This window comes from Sphaerodactylus townsendi, linkage group LG04 (assembly GCF_021028975.2).
Source record: "Sphaerodactylus townsendi isolate TG3544 linkage group LG04, MPM_Stown_v2.3, whole genome shotgun sequence".
Lineage (NCBI taxonomy): Eukaryota > Metazoa > Chordata > Lepidosauria > Squamata > Sphaerodactylidae > Sphaerodactylus > Sphaerodactylus townsendi.
The window spans coordinates 87,488,117-87,510,445 of NC_059428.1; the positions used below are offsets into that span (position 1 = coordinate 87,488,117).

The 22,329-nt window shown below is 42.2% G+C and overlaps 1 protein-coding gene across 1 annotated transcript in view; it reads left to right on the forward strand.

The window, feature by feature from the left end:
• Positions 1–15,802, forward strand: part of MID1 (midline 1) — a 123,904-nt gene extending 108,102 nt beyond the window's left edge. Inside the window, exons 6-9 of the mRNA XM_048494098.1 lie at positions 5,461–5,604; positions 9,701–9,862; positions 12,173–12,380; positions 14,446–15,802. Of these exons, the coding sequence (XP_048350055.1) occupies positions 5,461–5,604; positions 9,701–9,862; positions 12,173–12,380; positions 14,446–14,794 (863 nt within the window). The 3' untranslated portion in view covers positions 14,795–15,802. The remainder of the gene's footprint in view (positions 1–5,460; positions 5,605–9,700; positions 9,863–12,172; positions 12,381–14,445) is intronic.
• Positions 15,803–22,329: the final 6,527 nt, after the last annotated feature.

A 22,329-nucleotide genomic window follows, 5' to 3' on the forward strand; every position in this document is an offset into this window, starting at 1 on the left:
TTTCTTTTGGTATTTTCTAAGTTTGGAGGCGATAGATCAGGAAATGCTTGAAAAAATCCTAAAAAGTCAAACCCTTATACCAGTATGCGGGGGGGGGGGGGAGGATTCAGCTTTTGAGGGGGGGATCCAATGTTTTTCGTATCTAGTAAATCCAAACCTGAAAAATTCCAGCTGCCTCCAAACTCCATGTGGGTTTCAGAGGCATCAGGTGGTGCAGAGCTGAATGCTATACTGGGCTGGGCTCAGCTGAGACCAGTGTTCAGTTCTATGCTGTCTGCCACCTTCAAAGCCACATGGACTTTGGAGGTTGCAACACATAGGTGAATGCTGGGGCTAGCTGAGCTGAGTCCAGTGTTCCAACTGTGCACTGGCAGCCACCTCCTGAGAGCCAAATAGCCAGTAGATAAATGAGGAGGAGAGGCAGAGAAGGGGAGAAGGAGAGGAGATACTTTAAAGGGTTTTTTAAATGGAGATACTCTAAAGGGTTTTTTTAATGGTGATGAAACTGAAGTGACCTGAATAATTAAAAAAAAATCAGCATTATTTGGGATACACTTTTTGCCTCCCTTAAATCACCGCCATTTTTTAAGATAATTCCATCTCCCTGGTTTGACTTTGCAGAAGGGATATTTCTAATCTCAAAACAGTAACACACTGTTTTAGATCGAAGCAATTATATATGCTGTAAGGAAGGATTGATCAGTTACTATAAATGATACTTCAGAGTCCTGATGATAAGTAACTCAGTCATGTTATATGCTTATCCCAGTGTGCAGACATTAATTTTTGCTAGCATTTATAAATAGGGCTTATAGTAGTACTTGTATTCAAAATTGGGGCACCAATAAAAGCTATGATTTCACTTTATCTCATATACCATCAAGTAATACTAGATAGTTCATATTGTTTACCTTGGCAGTATTCAATATATATATTTTCATTTATTTCTACTTTTTTACATCGTAGTCTTGAATATCTATAGGATCTTTGCAGCATCTCTTGGATATTTTGATTTTAGAACCTATGGGTGAAAATTAGATTTGCAATAAAATGTGTATGCAAATACTAAAGGGACTACCTTTCAATGAGATGCACATCTCAAGACAAAAATTAGACATACAAAGTACTAGGACAGTATAGAATTTAAAATATAAAAGTCAAACAGACTCAAATATAAAAAACTCATGATTAAAGAACTATAAAGTTCAAATGTCCTTCCAATAAAAAAAAGTTAAACAACCTTTAGCAATTTACTACCTGGCTAGGCAAAGTTTTTGGCTTGAATTTTCTTATCTACCTACGGATACATAGAAACCATGTGAGCTACCTAGGAATCTATATTCTATCCCTAGCTTGCCATTCCGCTTAGCCCAGTTTATCTAGTTATTTATTTAATAAGATATTTATTTGACATCTTTCCTTTAGGCACAAGTTTGAAGCCTTCATCCAATCTGAGTAGGGTTGCCAGGTCCCTCCTGGCCACCATTGGGGGATTAGGCGGGGGGTAAGGCTGCCAGGTTGGGAAATTCCTGGAGATTTAGGGGAGGACAGGGAACTCAATGGATACAATCCTGTAGAGTCCTGTCCCGCCACCCCCAAATGCATCCATTTTCTCCAGGGAAACTGATCTAATAGTCTGGAGATGAGCTGTAATTCTGGAGGGTTTTTAGGTCTCAGAGCTGATGCCCCTAAATTTGAGCCTTCCTCCGACTTAAAAGGGCCCTTCTATTGGAAGAACAGCGGCTTAACTTGAAGGGGGAAGGAAGTGGCCCACTAAATAAATTATTTTTGTCCACTTCTGAGCTCAGATTTAAATGGGTTAATATAGCCATGAGAAATACATATCTAGGTTCGGAATAAAGAAGGAAGCAAAGAAGGTAATACCAAACAGAATATGGGAGACCCTCCTGTTGTAGACTTCCGTATATACATAAGCACTGAGCCACAGATATTTGATTATCTTGTAGTAGTAGAATAACATTCAAGTCCAGTAACACTTGCAGACTAAGTGAGCTTTGACACATGGAAGTTTATACCCTGGAAAATGTTGTCGGTCTTTTAGATGCTATTTTGAGGTGGACTCAGATTTTGTGCTGCAGATATTTGGGGCAGTTGGTTTGAACATGAATAAGGAAGGAAAGCTGAAAACAAAGGTGGGCAGATAAATGTGGTGTGGCTGGAAGGTTGGAAGAACAGAAGGAAGTAGGAAAGAGCTATGGGAGCTTTAAGAGAAGACAAGAAGGAAACTTTTGGAGCAGGGGAATGATACACTTGCAGGTCCCAGTTCATAAAGTGTAATGGTGGGCCAATGGACAGCTTTATTATGATCGTATTTATATGCTGAAACTTCTGAAAAAGCTGAGACCAGATATAATTTGCCTATCTAATCCATCATGATTAAATGGCCAGTTTCAAAGTTTAATGGGAGTCTGGAAGAAACCCTAAAGATCTAACAAAATAAAATAATACCAAATAATTTTCCTGTACGCTGCAGCATTAAAACAAGGTGTTGCTTCACTAACGTGTTGGCTATCATATACTTCTGTCTCTTCAAATACTTTGGGGAGCATGAACATGAGCCATCATTGAAAAGAGACCAAGTTCATGCTGTAGCAGAGGGCTACAGAACTAAAGGCAGCACTGAAATCTATTTCAAGGGGGAAATTCTTTTGAATAGTCTCTAAGGCCATTTCCACAGGGCCAGAGCACCAGGGCTGCATCAGCATGGTTCATGCTGAGGCAAGCCCTGGGGCCATTCGTATGAACGGTGTAAGGATTTGGTGCCCCAGTCAATAACAAGACTCGAGAATGGCTTCAGGAGTTTTATTAGAACTGTGTCTGACCAAGGACATAGGTAAGGGGGGGGGTTCTTGGGTTCAGACCCCCACATTCATGTCCGAAGCTCCGCCCCTCCGTTTGTGAGTTTTAAAAACATTTTAGTGTTTTTTCGGTTTTTGGCCTGCAGGGGGCGCATTGTTTGGGCTAGCAGCACCAAACTTTCAGGGATTGTTTGGGGGACTCTCCTGATGATACTACCCAGGTTTGGTGAGGTTTGGTTCAGGGGGTCCCAAGTTATGGACTCTCAAAGGGGGTGCCCCCATCCTCCATTGTTTCCAATGGGAGCTAATAGAAGGTGGGGACTACACCTTTGAGAGTCCATAACTTTGGACCCCCTGAACCAAACTTCACCAAACCTGGGATGTATCATCAGGAGAGTCTCTTATTGATACCACCCAGTTTTTGTTTGGTCCAGGGGGTCCAAAGCTATGGACTCCCAAAGGGGGTGCCCCATCCCCCATTGTTTCCAATGGAAGCTAATAGGAGATGGGGGCTACACCTTTGAGAGTCCATAACTTTGGACCCCCTGAACCAAATTTCACCAAACCTGGGTGGTATCATTAGAAGAGTTTCCTAAAGATACCCTGAAAGTTTGGTGCTTTTAGCTTAACAATTGCACCCCTGACAGCAGGCACCCCCCAAATTTCCCCAGATTCGCCTTTTAAATCCACCCCCTTCGGCTTGGATTTAAAGGGAGAATCGGAGGTCCTCAGTTTAGAAGAAGAAGAAGAGTTTGGATCTATATCCCCCTTTTCTCTCCTGTAGGGAGCTTGCAATCTCCTTGCCCTTCCTCCCCCACAACAAACACCCTGTGAGGTGGGTGGGACTGAGAGAGCTCCGAAAAGCTGTGACTAGCCCAAGGTCACCCAGCTGGCGTGTGTGGGAGTGCACAGAGCAGGGAATCAAACCCGGTTCCTCCAGATTAGAATGCACCTGCTCTTAACCACTATGCCACATTGAAAGTGATGCTTTTTCAGGGTGGGAGATAATCCACCCCAAAACAGCATCACTTCCAATGTTGTTTAACTAGGAACCCCAGATTCTCCCTTTAAGGTGGATTTAAAAGGAGAATTTGGTCTCTCTAGTTTAAACACCATTGAACGTGATGCTGTTTGGGAGTGGATTCCAGCATCACAGCGGCTGCCTGGAGGGGGGAGGGGGGCGCAAAACTCAGATTTTGCACCAGTCTCCATTTTCCCTCTATGCCTTTGCCCATAGGGGAGGGCAGAAGGAACTGCCAGCTGCTGGCTGGGAGCCCAGCTGGTGGGGGGCAGGGGAGGGCAGGGCAGGGGAGTCTGCCGTCCCCGGCCTCGGAGAACTGCTTTTATAAGTGCTAGGCCAGGGGCGGGGCTTGGGGAGGGTGGCCATGCCCTAGGGGTGGGTGGGGGTGTGCCCCCCCAACCCCCCCATAAAAATCTATACCTACGTCCCTGGTCTGACCCCTATGGCCAGGTAGCTGAGATTGAAGCCCCAGCTCCCTGGCCCCAGTATAAACCCCACCTTTGCATTCCCCCCATATCAGCATGAGAAAGGACAGTTGAAGACAGTTGCGGTAGATACATTGTTTTGGGAATGGCTTGGCTTCTCCCCGGGAAGGGGCGATTAGGGAGAATCGGTGAACTCCATTCATTACATTACTGCAGTAACAAAAGGCAGGGCCTCTGGCCTTGGGCAATGCTAATACGAGTCCAGCTGCAACCAGACATGCCCGGGCATGTGTTGTGCGTTTTAGCAGGCCCAGAATGGCAGGGTCTGACAAACAACCCTGCTGGCTGCGCAGCTGGTGGAGCAGGCTCCACACAGCCTCACAGCACCCCAAATGCCTCCTTACCTCCTCTTGGCTTCTGTTGCTTTGTGGAGGCCAGGAGACACGCCCCCATGACCAGGGATGGAGGCCAGGAGGCATTTCCCCTGGCCTCCACAGAGTGACGGAAGCCAGGAGGAGGTAAGGAGGCATTTGGGGCCAGCACGGGGAAAACGCTGCCTTCCACCTGCTGCCATTCGCACCTGCTGCCTTCCACCTGCTGCCATTCGCCTGGCAGCAGGTGGAAGATGCCGCTTTTGAAAAACCTCACTCCCCAACTGTATGAACAGCACCCTAGGGACAGTGTTTTTACCATCCCTAGGGTGCTTTTTTCCACCCATGGGTGGGCGGGAATCAGCCTGTGGCCGTGAAATACAGCTTGGCCAGCCAGTGGCACCCTGGCACAGTGGAAGTCGCTGGGCACCAGCTGGGGCGCTGTGCCACGGGAGAGGCTGGGTACTGGGACCTGGCTGGCAACCCCCCCACAATAAAATAGTGTCCACTCGGGGACACTGGATACCCCATGTCCTCATGGGTGGTACGTTTCTTCTGTATTTTAATGGTTAACTATGGTTTGAAACCACTCACAAGGGCCATTTATTTTTATTCCTTAAGTGTGTTCCTTGCATGTAGCTAAATATTTGGCTTGCAGTGAAAGATGTAACGATTTTTTAAAAATGTGTATGTGAAAGGATTAAGTTCATACAACTTTTAAGTGGAAGCAAAACCCTGTAGTAAAAGATAGCAATGATAAATGGATCAAAGGAATATAAGTACTAGACAACAAATGTTCAGAGTTGCTATAAATTGTTTTACAGCTCCAAATCCGCCAACAATTAGAGAAGAGCTCTGTACAGCTTCTTATGACACAATTACAGTGCATTGGACTTCTGATGACGAATTCAGTGTTGCTTCCTATGAACTGCAGTACACAATCTTCACTGGACAAGCCAATGTAGTTAGTAAGTATAAACTCCCTTTATGTCTAATATTGATTTTTACAAAATTCTAAAAAAAATCCTAAATGGAAAAACTAAAAAAAAAATTTTTTTGCTTTATGGTTTGCATTTGCAATTTGAGGCCATGATGGTAAATACTTATATGATTTCCATAGCAAATTTATCTATATTTGATTTGCCTACTTAGATGATTATTGCACAAGATTGTTTAGAAGATATTAAGAATAACGTGGATCCAGGGTTTCCATTCTGAGGTCACATGTGGCTTGTGGGTTCACCTAAATTCACATATATTCTGTGTCTAGGTCAGATTGTGACTGTGGCAAGTGTGGAGAAAGGGCTTAAGCTTTACTTTCCCTAGCATTTTTCTGATCTGAAATGTTTGGAGCTGCCTTTGGAGCTGCCTTTGGGGACCCCCACAATCGTACACTTTGGTTTCTTCAGTGGACCAAATAGCTGCATCCTCCCTGATAGTGGTAGCATAGGATTGTGCTACCATTCCCTATTCTTCAGTCTATGAACATTAATAAGAACCATCAGTAAAGGGCCATTGCCTTCATTTCCTGTACAAACTGGGATGAGGGAATCAGTGCTGGGGCTCCTGTATTAAATGCTTCCTCTGTTGAGAAACTTCCACTGTCAGGCTATGAGCTGCATTTGAGAATGTTTGGACAGTTGGTTTCCTGACTGGTTTCCTTTTCTTGCTGTTTGCAAAACGTTGTTCTACCTTGTGAGAACAGAAATGACATATTTAAAACAGAACTTTCCCCCATATGGATGCTTGTTTGAGAGAGATTGTCATTTCCCACTCTAATTGGAACAAACTGGAAGTCTTTAAAAAAAGTGTTCCATAGAATTGCCTTCTTCCATTCTATAGAAATAGTTCTCTGGTTGCCTTCAGGTTCAGTATAGTTGCTGCTGTTGTTTTATCTTATATATATCTTAGTACATACAATATGTATGTACCGAGTAACAAGTATACCTATATTAGCAGTGAACAAACTATGTGAAGTTTCTAATCTACATATTTCTTATTACTTATCATTCTAGACAAAATTTATTGAAGTAGGCTTTCTTCATGGAATTCTGTCCTTTATAGTTGAAAGTCAGTGGGGGGTTTTATCGTGGCCTTTGATTATGGGTTTTGTTTAACAGTTTTGTTTAACAGTTTTTACGCAGATGGGCATTTGGAATGAATTTTGCTAGAATGATACATGTGGAAAACTGTGGGCCAGATCACAGAATCTACATAGCTTTCACAGAAAAAATATCACTTGTGGATCTTTCCTGTAAATTCCATATGGATTTTGCATTCTCTGGTATCATTTTTTTGTATATTTCCTCCATGGGAACAGTTCCCATAACAGTCTTGTGTGAAATCTAGCCCCAACTGTTACTTTATTTACACAGTTTCGTACAATAGTTCAAGTATTGCCAATGAATGAGTTTACAGTATTTGCAATGCAAATTCCACTAGTCACAGATCTTAATTTACCAACTATATAAAAGAAATCTTATTTTTATTAAATAGAGCAAAAGATCACCCTACCAAATTAATATATATATATGTATTAGCAGAAACCCGCTATTATTTTTCAGCCACATGGGAATTCTGAGGAGGAAGCATCATATGTCTATCACATTTTCTAGATACATTTTTCCATTTCTCTGACATTTGTAATATTTCTGTGATGTTTTAAACACTTTAAGTGCTCAGAAGATTATATATGGCCTTCTTGAGACTTTTGTACAGCTGATATACTTCATTGTTTTTTCTGGATCTCTCTGTAAATATTAGAAAGATTTGCTGTTAGAATATTTTCCCCATCTGTTTTTTGAATTTCAGCAGCATCAAACTCTGGAGAAAAGGTTTTATGAATGATTATCTCCAGATCATAAAATGGAAAAGAGAGGAGGAGAGAGAGCGCCTCCTTATTTCCTTCTCCCCAGTACCTCACAAAACCTGTCAGATACCTCATTATAGTCAACACATCATTCCAGTTACTAATTTACATTCTGTACATTTTCAAGACTACAGCTTTGAAAATGCATTATTGTGCCACATATGTGAAGTTATTTTTCTGGTTTTAAAGCAAGGTTTTTGAAATCAGAAACCTGAATTAACTAAAAACAATAGTACTTTGCAGCTGTTACTTCGGATGTTATGCCTATGGTTCATAATATCATAAAACTGGAAAGTGGTGTTTAGTCCAGTGTTGCCAGAATAGTGCAAATTCCCCAGGCCTAAACCATCTCCTGCATGTGCTTATCTAGAAAAAGTGAATAGAAATACCATAACATCCTGGACAACCTAGTCCATTTTGTAAAGGCATTTTGAGAGATTAATTTTCCATTATGAGTTCAAATTGTAACAAATACTCAAAACCAAATTTAGACTGCTTTCTTTCCCATGGCAGTCAAGACACAAATATCTTATAAAACTGAGGCCGTTTCTGCACAGTGGCAGGAAACAGTTCTCCACTGGCATAATTCATGCCGGTGGACACATGAGATCGTTCGGGGCAGCACTGAGGCTGCTGCGACCCGCAGAGGCAGCTGCATATGGAGCCACCCATGGGTCATCCCAGTCATCTACCTCTCCTCCCAGCGCAGCTCTGGTTTGCTGGAGGGACATGCCCACACTTCCCTCCAACCTCCGGGGGTCAGAGGGCAGTGTGGGCAAGTCCCTCCAGCCATCCAGAGCTGCGCAGGGAGGAGAGGTAGGTGAACAGGAAACCAGAGGGGCCAAAAGCGGCGGTCTCATGCCGATGCACTTCGCACCGTGCCAGCGGGAAGACGCCGCTTTTGAAAAACATAGCTCAGGGAGCAAGTTTCAAAAGCGGAGTCTTCATGCCGCTTGGCGGGGGGGGCGGGGGACAAGCACTGTGCTGCTGCAATGTTTTTACCATCCCCAGGGCTCTGTTTTCTGCCCATGTGGAAACAGCCTGAGATACAAAATTCCCAAGGCAACCCATCCAGCTTATCATCATGTGTTGCCCATATTCCAGTGAGGTTACATGGAGATGGAAGATTTGAGAGGAAGTACATCAACTCAATTTTCTTTATTGAACATTTTCCATCTTCTTAATAGATTAATATAAACTTTAGACTCTAGAGTTCACAAAGTTTTCTTTCATGGAAATACATACATTGCCATTTCATATTTTATGTAGCAAATTTAAGAAAAAGAACCACAAATGTTTTAGATATTCAACTTTCAAGGCTGCCTTTTAGTTATAAATTATTCTTTGGAGAGGTTTAGTCTCAACTAAGGTTGTTCTTCTTCAGGGATACAATTTTGTCCTTGTTTATTATTAAGCCATTAACTTACTCTTTGAATTATTTTCTCTTAATGATAAGAAATCCAAGTCATCTTTGTTGTAACTTCAATCCATTGGTTCCATCACTCATTCCTATGATCAGTCCGCCCTTTTCCATGCAGGAGTTCTTTAGATAGCTGTGTCTATTAATTCTCCAGAAAAGACATGAACACTTTTTTTTAAACTTGAGTCCTCCAACTCAACTCCTGTTACTCATTTGATTATCCAGCTTGCTACTGTCATTTTTCCAACTTCCATGGGGACAAGTTTACATGTTTATCTCTTGACAGCTACATAAAACAAAATTCTAACCTTTAATAATGGGAAGATGACGCCTCTACAGTATTCTAGCATCTATTTACCATTAAACTCTTCATGTAAGCGAAACTTTGCTTAATGTTATTATTCATGTATCCTTAGATTTTACAAGTCCATTGGTTTCAGACAGGTGAATAATGGCCAATTCATCTGCATGGCTCCTTCAGCTGTGAATATCAAACTTACATTAAAGTGATTGTTTAAACGTTCTTGCACTATTAACAATTGACAATTGCACTGTATGAGTTAAATTCATGTACCTGAATCTGAATAAAGTGTGGATTGGCCCATAGTCAGTGGAAAAGTTGATGTATCATTTGGCAAGGATCTTGCCATTTAAATAAGCAAATACCTAATTTTCTTCTGTATTGCTCAAGACCATTTCATACTCATGTAATTGTTCAGGGGCATTGAGGAGTTTCCTCCATAAAGTAACTAATGTGTTTGATTTGAAATTACAGGTCTGTGTAATTCAGCCGACAGCTGGATGATTGTTCCAAATATTAAACAAAACCACTACACGGTCCATGGTCTGCAGAGTGGCACCAAGTATATCTTCGTTGTGAAGGCCATTAATCAGGCTGGCAGCCGAAACAGCGAGCCAGGAAAACTGAAGACAAATAGTGAGTAATATCATTTTCACCCATCCTATGTGCACTTTATTTTCTCTTCACCTCAATTCCATTCAACTTGGCACTTGAAAGGCACAGCACATTGCCATTTTCACTTTCAGGCATTTCCTCAGATGAATGCTGTCTCTTCTGCTTATCGAGAATGGCTGCTAACGTCTTTTAGCATGTCAGCATCTCATTTTGGAATGTTGATTTAAGTTCTCAGATATCAAAAATGTTAAAGAAGTAAGCAAAAAATATTGAAAGACATTTTTGTTAGTTTTGATGCTTTAAAAGTTCATATTTTCTCAATTTTTTACAAAAATCGTTTGTTTCCTTGAAAGCCAAATGCAACTTTACATCTCAGGCTCACACTTTTGCTATTCATAACAGCCAAACTGAGCTGTATGCTAGGAGAACCATCATCAGATGTCCTGTGTTGCCAGTCTATCTAGTTTGGAATGGGCCATGGTGAGACCACATTCTGTCTCCAGACAGAATAAATTTAATACCGTACAAATTTATTTTGATTTGCTTTTATTTTTATAACATAAACACCCAAACGCTATGTATCTTCAAAATATCTACAGTCCCTAACGGAATCCCTGCCTAGCCAGACCTCCTAAACCTTTTCTGTCCAAAATCCAGGAATTCTGGACTCTGTCAGTTGGTCAGCAGTTAAATTGCCAATCTCAATATTCCAGTTCACCTTTTGAAAGTGATTGGCTGAGGTTCCTGGTGGATGGAACTGGAGACTGTCTATCACCCATGATGATAGTGATCCAGGTTTTACATTTGCATGAAGAAGAAGAAATGGGGGAGATGTAGGGGTGAGCCCGCGAACCCTGCAGAACCGTAGAAAGAGCGCCTGGCATGCCGGTGCCGGCTACGGCCTTCTGGGCGCACACGCTCCCCCAACCCCCGCTCCCCCATGAGTCACGGGTCATGAACTGCCTGGCTGCAGCCACCAGGTGTCCCATACGACTTTAGATAATCGTGCCGCTATTGATTATTTGTTATTGCTGCATCACCAAGGCTGTGAGAATGTACATAATATGTGTTGTTTTAATCTCTCTGATAATTCCCACTTGATTCATATGAAAGTGCGTGAACTGCAAGATGTTGTGTCTAATCTGAAATATGATGTATTGCCCCACTGGTGGTCAGCCCTTTGGAGTTGGCTGCCAGGAGGATGGTTGAGCGCTATTGTACAGTTCTTCGTTGGTTTAATTGTATGCCTCATTGTCGGATCTTGTCTTGTTCAATGTATATCTGCTTTTGCTTGTAACATTTGTAAGAAACCCCTTGACTTTCCCCTACGCCGCAACCAGGTCCTCATGCTGCACAAACAGCTCAGCCAACTGGAGCGGGCTCCTGGGGAGGCAAGCATCCCCCTAAATTATCCCAACTAATTCGGCTTCCTTCCTAAAACATAAGAAACAGGGAGATGTAGGGGTGAGCCCGCGAACCCTGCAGAACCGTAGAAAGAGCGCCTGGCATGCCGGTGCCGGCTACGGCCTTCTGGGCGCACACGCTCCCCCAACCCCCGCTCCCCCATGAGTCACGGGTCATGAACTGCCTGGCTCGCAGCCACCAGGTGTCCCATACAAAGGGACAAAAGGGCTCTTGCCCTCAGGTGAGGATTAGACCCAGACACGGATGCTTCCTCCCGCACGTAGCAGCCCGATGAGATCATGCGTCACATGATGATCTCCCGTTCTCCCGACCTCCCGCCTGCCCGACCCCTTTACACGCCCCCATTGAAACCCTAATAAAAGGTGTGAGGGGCGAGCACACGGCAGAGTTGCCAGGATCAAGGGATCCCGCGCTTCCTGCTGCTGGCGCTCTCCACCAGATGAAATCTCCGCGTCTCGTCTCTTCCTTGGGGCCTCATGGGTCAAGACTACAGGAAATTGGTAAATTTGCATTCCCCAGCATCGTTGTTCCAATTTGCTTAGAATATTATGTGGAGGTCTTATCATGGATAGTCTTCTATCATGTCCCATTTGGCCTTTAAAAGTGTTCTGTAATCTAAAACCTGGAAGGGACATATGCAAGCAGCAGCTTAATTTGTAGTGGTTAGAACCATCTGGAGAAAGACCAGACTTTGTCTCACCCATGAGTTAGCATTTGAGTGTATTCTTTTACTTTGTCCTAGGCAAATAATTTTCAGCTTTGAAACTGTTGTGGTGAAAAGTCAAAGACTGTACATGGGTAATGTTACAATAGGAACAAAACAAGTCTACCCTGTTCACCAGTAGATTCAATGATCCAATACTATTTTGGAACATTTGATACATGTTTTCTTTTGCTCATTTTCAGGCCAGCCATTCAAACTGGATCCCAAGTCTGCTCATAGAAAACTAAAGGTATCTCATGACAATTTGACAGTGGAACGTGATGAAACTTCTTCTAAAAAGAGCCATACACCTGAGCGTTTCACCAGCCAAGGGAGCTATGGAGTTGCTGGCAATGTGTTCATTGACAGTGGGCGGCATTACTGGGAAGTGGTTATAAGTGGGAGTACATGGTAAGTTGGTCAAACTATACCCATCCATAGGTGGGTCTGGAGAATAAGTTTGAAGATATTTGTATTTCTTACATGAAAATAAATGTTTTAAAATTTGCCCATCTAATTATATCAGGGGTCTGCAACCTGCGTCTTTTCAGATGTTCATGGACAACAATTCCCATCAGCCCCTGCCACCATGGCCAATTGACGCAGGTTGCAGACCCCCGAATTATATCATACAATTTATTTAAAAACAACCTAAAAGCTTGTTAGTAATAATATATGTAATATTTAATATTAAGCCATTAAAAGATTGTCTGCATAAAAGTATTTGTAGTATAAATCTAAATCTCAAGGACAAACAAGGAAAAGAATTACAGCAAATGCTCACCAACTAGGGCAGAACAATTTGTGGAGCAAACCTGAAATCAATATTTTTAGAAGAGTTCCGGCCCTGTCTGGAAATATATGCAAAGCAGGGCTGTCATTTGCCCAGGCCAGGCCAGGCAAGCAGTCTCCCACTTGTCAGCATGTCTCCCCACTGCCATTCAACTGAGCAGAGGGAGAAAAATGGGGAGAGGAGAAAACAACATTGCATGGATGTCAGGAAGTGACATTAATGTGTTGCAAAACTATCTGGCAGTTCCCTATATTTCTATGGCAAAACAATAAAGGTTTTAGGGATTGCTAGATAGTCCTACAATATGTGAACATCACTTCCAGAAGTGACATTGATGCACATGTGATGTTCCCTACTGTCTGCTGTCCTCCAAAAGCTCTCACAGGCCAAGTCCCAGCCTACCAACCTTAATGCAAAGTAGGCATGAGGCAGTAAGGAACAATCCTGGACATCCCCTTTCATCCTTGGAGGATGAAAATATACCAAGAGAATGGAAACATTACTGCTGAACTGTTGACTTTCAAACAAACATGATGAGGCTTATATTATATCCCAGGGGTGCTCTAGACTTACTTAGAATCTCAATTGTGAGGAGCCACTGTGATAGTATGACACAGGATGCTTCAGGGTCAAGCCCTAGGAACTGAGAAAGAAGTCATAAATGTTCAAAACAACAGGGCCTGCATGAAGAAAATCAAACAGCAGATAAATAGGAACCATTATAACAGTGGTTCTCAACCTGGGGGTCGAGACCCCTTTGGGGGTCGAATGACTCTTTTACAGGGGTTGCCTAAGACTCTCTGCATCAGTGTTCTTCATCTGTAAAATGGATAAATTTAGGGTTGGGGTCAGCACAACATGAGGAACTGTATTAAAGGGTCACGGCATTAGGAAGGTTGAGAACCACTGCATTATAATGATGCAAGACTATGGTTGCCAGCTGTGGCTTAGAAAAATTCTGGAGATTTGGTGGCCATGCCAAGGAAGGGAGAAGTTTGGAAAGGGGAGAGAGCTTAGTGGGAATATGATGCCATAGAGTCCCAACTCCAAAGCTGCCATTTCCTCCTGGAAAACTGATCTCTGTAGTATAGTTCCAATTCAGCTGAACTCCAGTCTCCACTCTAAACTGGTAACCCTATGCTAGAAAGAATCTGGAAAAGCTTGGTGCAATCATACAAGGTGGAAAATATCCGGCTCAGGAGGAATGCGGGAGGTAAATGGCCGGGCCGGGCCTTATTTAGGCCGCCTGGCCCCACCTCCCCCGATGCTGGGAAAAAGCCTCATGAGCCTTTAGAGCTCGCGAGGCAGGGAAGGAGGCAGCCCTGCCAGGAGGCTGTCCCTTCCCCATCGAGCAATGGCGGCCATGGTAAATCACAGCCGCTCCTTTCTTTTAGCAGTTGTTATCTGCTAAAATATTTGTTATGAACAATTTTCTCTGTTGTAGAATTTTTCATTGCTGAGTGTTCTGCCTTAATTACGTGGCATTATAGCAGTGAAGAATATTTTGAGCATGACAATATAAGGAAGAACATTAAATATGCACTGACATTTTTGTTAACCTTCAGTGTTTGAGGCTATGGAAGGCATTTAAAAAGGAAACAAAATACTACATCAGAGTAAAACATACTAACTGTAGAAAAAGGCATGCTGTATATATTTTCCCTAAACTCTCTTGTTTTACAGGTATGCCATCGGTATTTCTTATAAGTCAGCACCAAGACATGAATGGATTGGAAAGAATTCTGCTTCTTGGGTTCTTTGTCGTTGTAATAATACATGGGTGGTGAGGCATAACAGCAAAGAAATTCCAATAGAGCCAGCACCCCATCTTCGCCGTATCGGCATTTTGTTGGACTACGACAATGGTTCCTTAGCATTTTATGATGCTTTGAACTCTCTACACCTTTACACTTTTGACATTACATTTGCACAGCCTGTGTGTCCAACGTTCACTGTCTGGAATAAGTGTTTGACGATTATTACGGGCCTTCCTATCCCAGATCACATAGATTCCTCTGAGCAGGTACCCTGATTGTTGCTAAAGAGAAATGGATAGTTGAATGACTAATGGACTTCACGTATATTTCTCACTAAAACTTTACTGGGAAAGGGAAAAAAATTAAAAGAAATGCATTTGATAAACCATGTTCCTGACGTTTCAAGCCAGGACTGAAAATGGGATTGTCTCTTCAATCTATATTATTTGTTTTGTATTAAAGGCAAAATATGGCTTTAATAGTTTCTCAAAATGCTTTTGTATTTAGCCTCTTACAGTAAAATTTATAAATTATTTATATAAAAAAAGAGAAACCCTGATTTGGATCTTTGCATTTGGACACGTCATAAGAATTACTTGTTTTTGCACATTTAAGGGCTCTGTCACAAAGATTTTATTAGCTGCCGTGTTTTGATTTTATAATAAAGAAAGCAAGCTGGAATTCTTTGAGAGGAGAATGCAGTACTAATTCTTCAGTTTTTTCCCCCTATTGTTTTCTGTATGAAACAGCTTTTCAACTTTTGCATCCAGGAATGTGCACACGCAAAATAAAGACAAAGTTAAAACAAATAAAGCTGACCAAACAGCAAACTGTAGAAGAATTGTGAATTAATGATGTGACCTCATGCATCTAGAAATATTTTTCAGAATGTCAGTGGCCCAAACACCTAGTGGTCAGTTAGCCAATATTATTGATAGCAGTTTTTCAGATACTGGTGGGTCACTTGTAAGAATATGTACATTTAATTTTTGTCTCAAAAAGTCATCAATACTTCAATAAGCCAGGCAAGATAGCTCTGATCAAATTTTACATATAAGTGCCACTGATGGTACTTCAGCTAAAATCAGTTATGTTCTTACTGGAAGAGATGTGGATTCTCATCATTTAAAAGATACACAGTACCCACACTTGCAGTGTTAAGATAGGCTACATACAACTGATTTGAAACATAACGTGAGCATCTTGTTATATTATGTTATAGTGTATCAATAAAAATAGTCAAGGCATCTGTTTTGTAAACAGGTGCCTGGAAAGAGTTTGCACCTCAGTGTATCATTGTGTTGTGTGTTGAAGAGTACAATTTGCTGGAACAGTCATGCAGAGCCACACAGAAATGCAACCAAGTTGTATGTGATCCCTGTTTCCTTTCAACAAGAGTATTACAAAGGAGAATTAATGATGTTTTGCCCTTCTTGCACGTTTTAGTATAATACTTTTCAACATTTGGATGTACACATGCATAAGTACAGAGAAAATCAAAATACGTTTCTTGTATTCAAGTATACACAATGATTTACATGAGAATCAGAGATGACTTTAACAGAGAGTTAGAGAGATTCATGAAAGATAGTTCCATCACTGGCTACTAGTCATGATAATGAAAAGGAAACATTCACAGGCAGAACAGATGTATCTAGGAAAAATGGAGCCTGGGGCAAAATCTGAGTTCCCCTCTCCCCCCATATGGGTGGCTGCCCTCCCCCACCACAACCAAACAGCTTTTTTGCACCAGGTCATCGCAAGGTCACCATCACTTTATAGAGCATGCCCCAACTCAGAAATCTGAGTAAAAGATGGATCCAGATGATTTTAAACGGATCCTCATAAATTCATATGATTTTTGCATTGGAATGAAATGAAACCACCATGAAACTATAGAACATGTCTTAGTCTACAGGCAGTACCAAAACAATCACATATCCCGTGCTCTGTGGCTCCTCAGTGGTGCAAAAATCTGCTTGAAAAACACGGATTCTCATGATTTTTGCACAGTCATCCCAAAATCACCAGCAGATCACAGTTAATACACTTAACCACATGTCTGAACACAACAATCACACATCCCTCACTTTGTTGTGGTGCAAAAACCTGCTTGAAAAACACGGATACTCATGGAACTTCATGATTTTTGCACTTGGTCACCCCAAAATCACATCACAGCTCATACCCCTAGACACATGTCTGAACACAATAATCTTAAGTTCCACGCTCTGTGGCGCTGCAATGGCACAAAAAACTGCTTGAAAAATATGTCCCTTGTGATTTCTACACTAAGTCACTTCCAAATCACCAGTACATTCTGTCCCCCCCACACACACACACACACACCCTCCTCAGCGTTGCTGAGTGCTGGGCTGCTTAGAACTGTCCTAAGCAGCCCAGCACTCAATCAGCACTTAAGTGGCCCGCCTCACCCAAACCTGGGTTGAACAGGTGGATGGTGGCGGAGGGGTAGTGGCGGGGGTAGCGGCTCTGGACTTGGGACTGGTGGGTGGTGGAGGTATCCCGAGGAGCAGTCCTACCTGTGGGGAGGAGGGCGGCGGCAGCGTCCAGGAAGAGTAGAAGGAGTCTTTCATGCCTGCCGGCACAGGCAGCACAGACGTACGGCCAACAACAGGCCCAGCCAGGAGGCCAGCCGAATGCCGCAGGTGTGCGGGTGATTTTGCACCCCCCACATGATTAAATTGGTAGCGCCCAGATACATGTGACTCCCCCCCATTTTCCTCTGGCAGGTACATCTCTGACAGGCAGCAAACCTCTGAATGCCCGTTGTAGGAGACGATCATGGATTGCTCTCTAAGCCTGTTTTCCTTCCAGAGCAACAGATTGGCTAATGTACAAAATAGGATGCTAGACTAGATAGATCACTGGATTAGACCAGAGTATAACTTTATCCAAATATATGGTTGGTTTCAGTCTGATAGCATATATTTCATTTTCTGAATTTCCTCTTGGTTTGCCCACTTTTCCTTCATTTCCCTAACCCTTTCTGACTTCAGTGAAGCTAATTAGTGAGTGTTACTTGAAATGGTAGAAGTCTATCCCTTTTAAGGTTGGGAAATTAGTAAGAGCATACATTTTGGCTTAGTAAAAGGTTAGGCAAGCTGGAGATCTTTGTTGCCTATGTATACCATGCAAGAAATTCACAGGAGAGCAAATAAAGTTTAACAGTTTTATTAAGAATAATAAAGGTACACAAGCACACAATATTCAAAACAACAGAAGACAAACACACAGTCCTAGGATATAAGCATTGTTGGGTTGATAGATTTGGAATAGATGAAGGGAATTGGGGAGTAAGAGTTATAGTTACCTGATCGTAGAACAGACTGGTCTGATGAACAGGTCTGAGTGACCCGCGTTTAGCTCTGGTAGAAGAAAGAATGTGTTGTGGGACAATATCAACATAGAGATATCCAGAGATATTGAACACTGACTACTGGAAGAGGGTGCTTCTAATAGGACAAAAGGGACCATCAAGTTATGCAGAATGACCCTTAATCTCCCAGAACAGAGGAGAGTGTTGCCTTTCCAGGAAAATACAAGAGGCAGACATCAACTTCAAGTGTTGGGTTGTTAGTCTAATGGTTGAGTCATTGGCTTGATGGGCCAAACTTGGGAATGCCTGAAGGTAGGAGGAAACTGATGAAATTACAGCTTCTTTAACAACTACAATGTAAATTAGGTGGTCATTGAGGAGAAATTAATTAGAGGAAGGGGTCTGGGGGTTAATACAACACTGATAGGACACTTGAGGCATATACATTAACAAGCCCTTTGACTTCTCAGGGTGGATGTTCTAGGGCTGGAAATCGGAAGCAACAGCTTCCAAGGAAGAGGCATTGGATTCTCTTAATTCCTGTGTGACAGGTATTTTGCATGGCAAATACAGTTGAGGGCAAGTTCAGACAAGATTTTACTGTATCCTTCTAGATGCTCTAGCCAGTGCAGAGAATGGGCTCCACATATTGACAAGGCACCGTAAGGCACCCCAAAGGTTAGCAGGATGGGTACAGACACTGTTCTCTCAAAAACAGAGTTCCCCCAACCCACCATGGGTCTGTCTGGTAACACAAGCCTAGTTCCTCCCCACCCTTCAACATGACATGTATGTTCTTATAATATATTAGTGGTTTTTTTTAAAAAAAAGACATCAGAATAATTCACGAGTTCTTCCCATAAAGGGCTAGTGAAGGAAATAGAAAAACATAGGTAGAAGATTAGAAATGTGATAGGTCAAAACTGTTTCCAAAAAAGTTGAAATGGAATAGTAAGTCCACTTTCTTGTATGCATGTTAATGTTTAAGCATTCACATTTAAACTTACCTTACCATTAGTGACACATTTTTTTAAAAAAAATATTAAGAGAAGAAGTATGCCACTACTTCAGAAACTGCTCAAGGCCCTCACAATATAATATAAGGTGAGATCTACCAGCCAAAGTAAAGTTGTCCCAACAAGCAATAAAACTACTTCAGTCCAGCAGCCATGAAACCATTAGTACAGCAGCAGATAACACAGCACATAGAACGTGGTAAGAGCACACCAAAACAGTGGAAGAGATGCTCAGAAGCACTGTGAGTAGCAAATGTGCAGAGGTGTATCTACAAAATATGGCAGCCAGGACAAGTACTGCCCAGTGTTGAGCTGTGCGCCAACGCCCCACTATGTGTGTGGTTGGGAGGACAGTTCAAACCTGAGCTTGGCCAGCTCCAGCTTTAACTCTATGCTTTGAGGCTGAGCGTGCAGTTTAAAGCTTCACCAAGCCAAGTCCAGCCTTGATCTGCATATCCCCTTGAACTCCATATGAAGTCCAAGGACAGGGTGGCAATTAGAAGCTGGACCAGGACCAACGTTGAACTGCGCACTCTGTTTTCAAACTCTACATGGAGTTCAGGGGTAGGGTGAAGTTCAACAGTGGAAGCAGGGCTTTGGGGGTTGGGGGCGCTGGCTGCCTGGTGCCTCCAATCAGTACCCAGGGCACTAGCTCTAGTTCTCTCAGCCCTAGATGCACCTTTGCAAATGTCAAAGGGGATCTAGGAATGCTGACTTTTAAACAACCCAGATAATATGAGTGGCATAGAAGATAGTAGCAAAAAGAATCATCACATATTTCAAGCAGCAGACAAGTGACAGCCAATACCTGAAGTAGAATGGATGCAGAAGTGTCCCTAATACAATAGTTTGTTATGACGTGACCTCTTGTTGCTTTAGTGCTAGAAATCCCTTTCATAAATCTTTGCTTTGTAGAAATACGATATTAATCTGAAGCTAATCACAATAGGAGGGCAAAGTGAAAACAGTCCATTACTTCACTGTGCTCTATCTGCAGATCTGAAACGTTTCTTGGAAGGTTTGCAAATCTATTGGTTTTTAGTTTTAAACTGCAGACATAGCCAAGAGTTTACAGTGCTTCTTGCTGAAGATGGAAAAAGAAATAGCCCACAATTTATGATAATTGTCTATACGGTTGGGTTTATATTTCAGCAATGAATATTTAGTCTTCATGATACAAACACCATTCGTCCCTTCCAGCCCTTTGTGAGTATGCACATACAGGCTCCAACACAGACGGACCAGCCAGAGAGTTGGATTTTGACCAGCTTTTCTGTATATATCTGAAAAACTCATTAATATACTGTTAATAGGAATGGAAAGAAGCTTTTAATTGCATGGTTTGGACTAAAATAACTAAAAGGAAAGGTTCCAGCTCAAAGGACTCTGTGCAGATCAGTAAGGGCCCTTAAAAAAACTGGAATCCTGCCAATCAGCTATTTGGGTGGAAAGAATAAATCCAACCTTCTTCCTCCCATCTGAACTATTTCCACTTTTTCAAACAACCACAGCAGTTGAGTCAGGACGAGCAGCCCTTTGTTCAGAGCAGCCTTGTATCCAGCTAGCAGAGACTACCCACAAGACCATTTTCATATTTTCATGACTGATAGCTAATACTTGAACTGACAGAGTTTTTTAAAGAAATAAAAATTCCTATGACACAGGCTTAGATACGAACAGCTTTACTACTGGTGAAATCGGGTGTCTTTTTGACTGCCAAAAAGGCTATGCTGGGAATCATGGAATCTTTTTGCATGAATAAAAGCAATGTGGCTTAAAGTAAAGATGGGAATGGGATGAAACTGAGTGAGAAGATTTATGAGAAGATTTGAGTGAGAAGATTTTTAATCGATCTATGGATACCAATCTTGATCCTCCTTGATCTGAGATGGCAAATGCCTCAGCGGACCAGGTGCTCAGGAGCAGCAGCAGCAGAAGGCCATTGCTTTCACATCCTGCATGTGAGCTCCCAAAGACATCTGGTGAGCCACTATGAGTAGCAGAGTGCTGGACTAGATGGACTCTGGTCTGATCCAGCAGGCTAGTTCTTATATTCTTAAGATTAGCTGGATTCAACCGGCAATTTTAAAAGGTCCATTTGCAACTGGCAAATTGGACAAGATGCTTTAGACCTGTTTCAGTTTTACTGGCTCTTTTTCGCTTCCTAAAACTAGAAAAATTGTCTCTCTACAATATCATACAAAATATCATATTTAACAATGAAATATTCAACAGAGAGTTTGGGCAAGAGAGTAACTATGCTGCTTTCCAGGAGTGTCTGTTTTCCATTCTACTTACTTTTAAATTTCCCCATAGTTACAGTCTGACTCAATTCTAAGAACTGGCTCATGAAGTGGGCAGAGCACTTCTTTCATGACTTTTGAAGCATGAGAGATGCAGTTGTTAGTCCATGCAGACTGAGCCACTATATCTCTGGTCTGTCTCTCTGGCCTGCCAAAAAACTACCCCTCTGTCAATGATGGTTGTGTTTCTGTGTGCAATCCTCTTGTGGCTTTTCTGACCTGCTATGCAATGGCTGCCTTGATATTGATGGCCCAAACTAGCCTGGACTCATCAGATCTTAGCAGCGAAGAGGGGTCAGCCCTAGTTAGTATTTGGATGGGAGACCACCAAGGACGTCCAGGGTTGCTATGTAGAGGCAGAGAATGGCAAACCATCTCTGAATGTCTCTTGCCTTGAAAGCCCTACAGGGTCTCCATGAGTTGGCTGCAACTTGACAGCACTTGCCACCAACATGCTGTGGCTGACTCTATACATTTAAACCCTAATGAATACCGCATGTGAACACAATCTTGATTGACTACAAAGCAACATCTAACTGGGTAAATGTAGGCTGCTTAAGTTTTGGGTTTGTTTGTTTTTTGGGGGGTCTTGTCTCTTAAGATTAAAAGCAAAGAGAGAGAAAAAAACTGTGATTAGCCATTCACCCTCCTTAATCCCCCAGAGGGGATAATTTTAATATAAGGTAGGAATGTCTTTCAGTGCTCTGGTTCCTATCATGTGAATGTCAGTGGTTTTCATAATAGTATCTGTGTGTTTGTGCATGACAGAAAAAGAGGTTTCTGGAAAAGCACAAATGGGTGAAATGCTGTGAAAGACAATTCACAATTATGTGGCATGTGGAAACTTCTCTCTTCCTCGTGGTTTGATGTCCCTTACCTGTTCTTTCCCTACATACATGAGTCCATCTCTCCCACCCAAGCCTGACCAACTTTCCTAAATCAAGGCTTGGGTGATGTTTTTGAAATCCTATCCTGCACTGATCAAGTGAAAAAGGTCTGTTCCCTCAGGCCTTGAGTGCCATTTCATTCACCCCAGTTTTACATCTTCCAGTTTCAAAGCAATTAGTCTTGATTTACATTGGTGTAAATGGAAAAGAGGTCAAAACTATTCATCTTTACATTCCAAAAAGGTCAGAATTTCAGCTCAGCAT